Here is a 9047-nt window from a genome sequence, read left to right on the forward strand (position 1 = left end):
GGGGCATGTGTTGAACCTTTATAACTCAAAAAACTTCCTTATTTTGGAACATTGGTATGATATGGAACTTGGGAAATCTGTGATAAATACATGGAATTTCACGTGTGTATTGAACTAATGATAAGTATTTTATATTATAAAAGGTAGCTCCACCTTGTTGACATAAAACGGGATGCTAAAGACGTCTAGATTCATTGAACCATGCGAGTGCACCTAGACAACCAGAAAAATAAATGTGTCTACATTCATTGAATCTGTCTACAGTAGATAAGGAGCAACCAACCAGGCGAATCAATAAGTTCGTATCGAATTATGCTGTAGATCCATCTCTCTCGAAGCGCCGCAGCGCACCTTACTCAGATTCTCTCATCAAAAACCATCGTTGAGTAAAATTCATTGCGAGAGTTTAGTGAAACTGATCAACAATGTATAGCTTGCAAGCCCTTTCAGCGAGGGGGGGCTCTGCCTCTGCCTCGGCCTCTTTCACAGCTGAACAGCCAAATCAGATTTGTGTAGAGAGGCGTCATAATGTTCATGTTGAGCCATTGCATCCTCTTCAACTGCGCCCGCTCAATTGGCAATCCGTGAGACCCAAACAAGTGACCGACCCTCTCAATGAAGCCGTCCGCGCAAGGCTGATCAGAAGCTGCTCATGCTCAGATGATGTTCAGCCTGATTACAGCACTAGTGGAAGTGATCACGGCATCGAATCTGACATGAGATTTCTTGAGGAGGACCAACAAGACGTCGAAGGATGCGCCGACTCTTTGCATGACAACGGAAGTGATGACGAGAGCCCCGCTGATCAACTTTTCTTGGAAGACCAGTTACGAGACATATTAGAGGTACTTTTACTTTTACTTTTACATATTTCATTCCAGAAGCCTTGGTTTCAAAGTTTCGTGTTTTAGTAGTTAATGAAATGTATGCTTCTTCCCGTGGCTGTACAGCGTGTGTGCTCCTCTGTTAAACTGGAGGAGCTGGTGCTACGAGATGTGAGAAATGCTCTAGGAGTGACGGATGCATCAAATGCTAGCCTTTCTACTGAGGAAGCTGAGAACCACGACAAGAGTTACTTGCGGCGCTTCGTAATGAGTAAGCTGCGAAACGCAGGATACAATGCGGGCATTTGCAAGTCACGATGGGAACAAACGAGCGGCTGCCCTGCAGGTCAGTGTGAAATTCTTAATTGTTTAAGAACAATTTAATGGCTGCCCTTCATGTCAGTTGAAATTGTTAATTGTTTAAGAAAAATTTAATGGCTGCCCTTCATGTCAGTTGAAAGCCATTGTTAATTGTTTAACAAAAATTTAATGGCTGCTCGTCATGTTTTATTCACAACTTCTGTGCTGACTGATGTTGCTGCAGGTGATTATGAAATGATCGATGTAGTTAGCGACAATCATCGTTTGATAGTCGACATCGATTTCAGGGTGCAATTCGAGATAGCGCGGCCTACGGCGGAATACGGGCGTCTCGTAGAGCAGCTTCCTGCGATGTTCGTGGGAGATGCGGAAAAGCTCCGTGACGTCATCAGGACAATGTGTCAGGCGGCGAAGTTATCGGTGAGAGCGAAAGGAATGGCCCTGCCGCCGTGGAGGAAGTTTGGTTACGTTGCAGCAAAGTGGTTGGGTCCGTACAAGCGCAGTACGAACGTCAATGCAGTTGCATGCATGGATGAGCAGAAGCTTGTTGTGAGAGAATTTAGTGGCATCGCCGCCTTCAAAGGAGTACGTTGCCACTGGGACGCCGCCTTCATTCACCAATTGGAGTTGCATTTTGAAAAGGCCGTTAGAGAAGCCAACAGAGCTGCCCCAAAAAAACGGCAGCCGCAACATGAGCAGACTTTGTTAAATGATCTATTTGTAAGCAAGGGTAAAACAAAATCCGGATTGAATAATGCGGTAAGGACTTCCGGCTTGGCCGCCGCGCTGGCAGAGGCAGCAGGTCACATGGATGGGGATAACATGCATTAATTCAGTTAATGTGTGGCATCAGTGCCTAGCGCTTGTAATTTAGTTTGAGTTTTTTTCTGTTTATAAATTTGCTTACAATTTATATGTAATAGTAATATATTCTATTGTACTTCTCATGGCTCTTAACAATTGTATGATAGCAAGGGAAAGGAAGCGGAATGGTAATATGTACATATCCATCAATGATTGTTTTATTTGAAGTTTTATGATTGCATCACTCAATAAAAAATTTGATGCCCAAATCTATTTTGTTACAAAAGAGTTTCTTTATGTGTTTGAAGAAGTGTATGTTAAGATTATTAAGATTTCAATTTAAACGGTTAAGGTTATTTGGAAAAGTTAGTTGGGCAAATTATGTTGATTTAAGGAATTTAATTATATATGTGCAAAAAAAATCATATTTTCAAATGCTACTTCAAGTTGTTAAGAGTTATAAGGTGATTATATGTGCTTAAAGAAGTTTAAAGTTAATTTGTTTTGTTTATAAGTATTATTGGTTGATAATGTTGAGCATTTTGTTTTGAGTTGTTTTTACATTTTGTATTATGAGATCTATTTTTATACAGAGAGGATATCTTATCTTTATATATTGAAATTGACAATTTAAAATAAGTAATAAATTTTAGTATAGAAAGACGATATTTTATACAAAGATAATATCTTATCTTTACATATTGAAATCTATAATTTAGAAGAAAGAAATTTTAGTTCACTTGTATGCAAGTTTATCTTATGATAACTTAGAAGAAGCAAGCAATAATGTGCTCAATATTTTTGCTATGATACTAAAGGTTACAAGTGCAACTAGGAAACACATAATAGAAAGATGTCAAAGATGATGTATTTTATAGGAATAATATTGTATCTAAGCCTATGGCCCCAAAATTCCACCAACCAAAATCACAAAAGCACAAACCCATTGAGTAAAAAAATTTACTTCATCCAAACACATTGTAAGAGTTTTAGAATCTAAGAAAAAGAAATAGGGGAAAAAATGATCTAGCTTGTATGGATTTTGTTGGTTCTTATATTTTACAATATTCTAAACCCATAAAATTTATGAGGGGCACATGAATAAATGTCAATTAGTTTTGTGCAATTAAAAAATATCAGCAACCAAAGCAATGTCAATATTTTTTGGGCAATTAAAAAATATAAGCAACCAAAGCAATATTACTAAGTCTAGTAATATCACTTATTATACAACAACATGTTAAAAACATTTAAATTTAAGTAAGTGTATAAGCACAAAGTTGTGTCACACTTTTATAAATAAAATGTTCAATAGAAACAACAATTAGAAGACCAACTTAGAAATCCACTTTAACAATGAGACAAATACAACAAATGGAAGACCAAGAGTCACAACTTGGAATTCTACACAAAGGTGTCCCTCATGGGAGTTGAACTTGGGTCTCCACATTGAGAACTCAATGCTTTAACCAATTAAGCTCAACCCCTTGGACACATCACTTTTTTTTGTTAAAAAATTATCCAAATTAAAAAATAATTATATCAGCTAGACTCTTTTCTTTAGGGCATTTATTTTTTTCAAATTTTTTAAATAAATTATTATATTTTTCTGTTACAAGATAATCAACTTTATATTTTAGTGTTGATGAGTTAATTTCAATAAAAATAAAACATAAAATATAAAACTAATTAAAATATTAAAAAGTGGTATAAAATATACATTTAGTAGACAATTCCAATTGAAAAAGTTGTGTCCCATATATAACCATGTGTTTCACAAAAAAATATTTTTTAGTTAGAATTACTTAAATTCACTTGTGTTGATAACTTGGCCTGAAACTAACACAATTGTGTGCTTTTACCCATAAGGTAATTTAATATAAATATTATAGTATTAAAATTATAAGATAGTAGTTTTAAAATTAAATGAGAGACTTATTAAAGCTATTAATTTTATGGGCTTAGTAAAATAGTTCATAGCATCAACAATAGTCATTCTCTATCACTAGATTTAGAACTTAGCTCCTCTATATTTAAGTAAGACAATAATCTTGAATATTATAAAACTAAAATATTAGATATTAAATTTAAAATTAAATGAGAGGTTTACTAAAGCTATTAATGTTATGACTTTAGTGGAATAATTCTTAGTATCAACAATAGTCATACTCTATGACTAGGTTTAGAATTGAGCTCAAGTTCTTAGTCCATATTTTCTAGTAAATTGTATTATCTTTTAGATGGAATTGTTGGAATCATTTATTTCCACGAGTTTGATTTGATTTACACTTATTTCTACTTGATCTAATTTTAATAAATGTTATGTTGTTAGTCACTTACAAGACTTTAAATGTCAGTGATGTGATTGTAGAAAATGATAGGATCACAATTTTGTAACATTGGTTGAAAATTAATAATTGCCTAATAATACGATTTTTTAATATTATTTGTGATAAAATTAAATCGAAAAATAATAAAGAAAATCTTATTAGACTTGGAAGTAAACATAAAATTCGCACTATGTGATGTTGACATAGTAGATTGAAGTGTTGTAGAAAGTTTGGAAAAATCTACAATTATATTTCATGGGCATTAAAAAATGTTGATTTTGAAGTCATGGATATGTACAAAGGATCTTCTCAATATTTTCACATCATATTAAATTTTGATTGGCATAAGAATAATCACAAAATATTTGATACAAACAATTATAGATGGATATTACAAGGGAATGGAAACATAGTAAATATTTTAATTAAAAAAAAGGAAAGGATCATATGGAAGAAATAGACAACAAAGATGAAGTTGTAAAGGATAAAATAGTATACGCAATAAAAAATACATAGGAAGGAATGGGATAGAGAACCCAATTCGAAATGTTAAATATTGTAAGGGATAAAAGAATATACACAATCAAAAAATACATGGGAGGGAATGGGATGGAGAACCCAACTCTAAAGGTTAAATGTTTATACAAATCTTCAAATTACATGGGTGATGTGATAGAATCTTGGGCAAGAGAATAACCAAAAAGGCATAAAAAGAAGATATCCCAACCTTAAAAAGTCTAAATGACTATAAAAGTAAGCAAAATTTCACAAATAAATATCAAAGAGAAAAAAAAATTGATGTCTACTTAGATTACTAGATAGTCTATGGGTTGCCAAAACATCATTATTAAATGCAAATACTATTGCTTGAAAGATAAAGTGTTTTAAATTGTATTAGACTTGAGTAAATTTATCTTTGCTGCACTTATTTGAAATATAGTTAATGAATACAAATTTTCAATTAAAAATATTGAATACAAACTTTCAACTAGAAATATGTTTAACAATATATCAAAAAATTAGGTAGAAAATAAATTTCAAACCAAATAAACAATGCAAGAGTTTGGTGTGGTTTATCGTAATGACACACAAAGATCTTCTGATTGAACCAACAGATGACCTCTAGATAAAAACAAAGGCATATAAAATATAATTTATTTAAGTCAATAAAAAAATCAAGTAGGATCCTTTCATATGTTAATGAGATAGATTGAAGTAGATGAAAATAAATACACCAAAAATGTTGGTATTTTGGATATGTTGATATGGTTTTGTCATTGATGTCAACACCTGTCATCACTTGTCAACACTTATCAGCACTTGGAGATTTTGGTTATGTTCACCGGCAAGTCAGAGACTTGTGCACAGTCACCAGTATTTGGTTCACCGGCAAATTATATTGTTCATGGGCACTTGGAATGAATTGGAGATAACTTGGTTATGTCGAAGACATTATTCGATCACTTGGTTTTGGCGATTTGGTTAATTGTTTATTTGGGTTTGCATATTTGTTGTTACTGGCAAATAGGTCTAGGATATGCTCCAGTGGGCATATCTATTCTAGATCAGCATGGCATGTTATGGAGATGATTTATTTTTATTGTAAATGCATTTGAGCTGACATCATGCATTGGATATTGATTTATTTGTAATTGATTTTATTGTAATATCCTTTAGTGAGCCGACCTATTCAATTGGTCTTAGGTTATGGTATAAATGTAAGATCTTATTTGTGAGATTGATATGCAATTGGGAAAAAGGAATTGTCATAAGGTATATGCAAAAATAAGCAGAGCTATATACGCAGACATCATTTGAAGGTTGAAGGAAGGTTTTGTGAAGGCAATCAAAACTAAACTGGTACTGAATCCAGCATATGAAGATGTTATTTTATGCAGTACATTATTATTGGATTTAACCTTCCAATTGTAGTCAGTGTGACTCTCATTTTATAATTGAGCAGTGAGCTCTAGGCAGCTGGCCTTTCTGCATGTGCAGAATCCATATTGTACACACATACTATCTGCACTAGTATCATTTGATTGTGGGTAAGGCTTGCCACCGTGGTTTTTCCCCTTACAAGGTTTCCACGTACAAATATTTGTGTTGTGTGTTGTGGATGTTGTTGTCTTTTTGTTTCATGCATTAATATTTACCGGTACTGCAATTAACTGATAAAACTATCTACCAGCAGAAAGTTTGGTTTATCGGTCTTAAGCATTAAGTTTTGATTAAGTTAATTTTGATTGAATTTATTGGACAACTGATTCACCCCCCCCCTCCTCAGTTGTCTCCGAGACCTAACAAAAAATGCCATTAGATAGGTTTTGATGCAATTTGTTTTAGTGTCATGGAAATTAAAGGCATTATCTCTTATATTCAATGTATGGATATGATTGAAGTCTTAAATTAAGAATGCCACAAATGGAGAAAATGCCAAGTCAACTTTACTATATCAAGAATCCAAACAGACTCTTGGTCTCATGTTAGTAGTGGCAAGACAAGTTAATAATTTCCTAGTAGTTTTGTTTTCTATCTTATGTGCCCAATTTTTTCTTTGTGACTTGAATAGGAAGTGAATCTGTGGTAGTAAAAACACCACAACAAGATTTTGAAATAAGGGTTTTGAATTTTTTTGAGGAAAATCATTGAATAAAAGTGTTTTTGGTTTTGTTTCTCTTTCTGATATTTACTTTATGAATTGAGGAATCATCAATACTATTTCAAGTTGTGATTTGTATTTCCCATTTTTCATTTGTTATCATTAGCATATTACTTATTTTAATTTTTTATTGTCGAATTTCATCAAAATTACATTCTACTGCACTAGATGGCCTCACGCCCATTTATATTAGTACATAAGATTGTTGTTTTCAATTGTCCAAGGAAAACCCTATGTTATTGTGGGAAAAGAGGCCAAGGTTTCATTGGGAATATATGGGGAAAAAGTAGAGCATAGTTATAATTATAGCTTTGAGAGTTGGAAAATTGTCTAACATTTTCATAATCATGCTAGTATCATGAGTGATAGTGCTAGGTACAATGGATGAACAACACAAGTTAGTGGACATAGCACAATTAACAATGAAATTGCTTAAAGACATGTCATATGCAAGTGGTTATAATTCGATAGTAATTACTTTAGAAGAATTGTGAGGATGATCTTTCACTTGTCGAAAATAAAGCTTCTATTTTTAGTAAAGTTTAATAGTGAGTAGGTAATTACTATTAAAATTACTAGTGGGTGCTTCTTCATTTTGTTATTTAAAGTATATTTTATTTAGTTAAAATTATTATTAAAATTACTTGAGAGGTATTTTCCATTGTTTCTCAGGTTCTTTATGTTTTTCTTTCATACTCATGGATCTTGAGCTAAAGTTAGATAGTTCTAGAGGATTCATTGTCAGAGATGGATAGCATGTTTATCTCCTTAACATAGGGGATGGTAGTGGGTTGATTTCCTAAAATAGGAAATAGAATAGTTTGATTTTCTCGTGGGGTTATAAAGGCGATCTTGCTTGTCATAGCTAACACTTAAGGGTGTATGTAGAAGGATGTGCTACATGTTTATGGCTTGCAGCTTTCTCTCTTTGGTTCTTCAATGATCTTCCTGGATGGTCAAATTCACTTGGCATTAGATGTGTAGTTTTATATGGAGCTGTAGTGATCACTAGTTTGTGGTCATATGTTGTCACTTGAGTGATGGCATAGAGGTTCTTGTATCTCTTTCTTTTGTCAGATGTGGAGAATTTGGAAGAGCTATGTGAGGCTTGTTGAGAGAGGTGCTTCTTGCAGCAGTGTTGTTTGCAGGATGTGCTAATCTTTATGTATGGTCCTTGGTTCTACATGGTTACTTCTTCTATGTGTTGTTATAGGTATAATTTGTATGTCTTTGATTCTTTTTAGATTTAGTGTTACCCATGTATTGGGAGTTTTTGTATGTGTTTAGTCTTCATCGATTGGTTTGCACATGGAGCTTGTGGTTGATGATTATGGGTTGGTTATACTAGTGGAATGCATTTACCAATTGTAGATACCTCTGTCATATGTGAGATTGGATGGTTAGCACTTGTTGTGAGTGTTATTTTTCAATCCTTTGGGTTTGTCAGTTGGATAGGAGTAGTCATTTTGGCAGTTGATCTAGTTGATGTTTAGTCTTGAATATTATGGAGATACCAGTTACCAGTAGGTTCTTCTTCAAGTGAGAGAATGTTGAGAATTGGTCTCTCAAACTCACTAGTTTAAATCTCGGACAAATGGCATTATGTTTTAGCAGTGAGCAGTTTGGTGTGACTTATCTTCAGTTTGGGAGAAGAACTATTTTTTATGTGACATTAGCTTTCGGTGAGATAATCAAGCGATTTTTGGGCATGATTGGCATAACTCATGTAAATGAAGAATATTGACTAAACCAGTAAAAGACTATTGGTGATAACATTATGATGAAGAGATTGAGGTTGCATGATTGGATGGCCTTGATCAGTTATTTGTGTTGTTATTGATGGCAACTGATGTTTACCTATGTTGTATTTTGTCATCTAAGTCTTTTTGGTCTACCGAAAAGTGCTTAACGGTAATGAAACAAGAAATTGTTAATTAGGACCTTAACCGATAAACGAGGAAATGTTTTGATTGGATCTGGCGATTGGTGATGATTGAAGTATTGTGGTTTGGAATGAGAGTTTGTATAATTATAATATATATCTTACCAGAACCGCATCATGTTTTGACAACCGAAAGTGGGTATGTGCACAAAGATGGTGGTCAT

General features: G+C 33.5%; 1 protein-coding gene across 1 annotated transcript; it reads left to right on the forward strand.

Moving 5' to 3' along the window:
• The first annotated feature begins 344 nt into the window (after positions 1 to 344).
• Positions 345 to 2102, forward strand: LOC131036773 (uncharacterized). Its single transcript, XM_057968760.2, has 3 exons — positions 345 to 845; positions 951 to 1170; positions 1369 to 2102. The coding sequence occupies exons 1-3, from the start codon at positions 426 to 428 to the stop codon at positions 1974 to 1976; spliced, it is 1248 nt and encodes a 415-aa protein (XP_057824743.2). The 5' UTR covers positions 345 to 425; the 3' UTR covers positions 1977 to 2102.
• Positions 2103 to 9047: the final 6945 nt, after the last annotated feature.

Source organism: Cryptomeria japonica, chromosome 3 (genome assembly GCF_030272615.1).
Source record: "Cryptomeria japonica chromosome 3, Sugi_1.0, whole genome shotgun sequence".
In the NCBI taxonomy this organism is placed as follows: domain Eukaryota; kingdom Viridiplantae; phylum Streptophyta; class Pinopsida; order Cupressales; family Cupressaceae; genus Cryptomeria; species Cryptomeria japonica.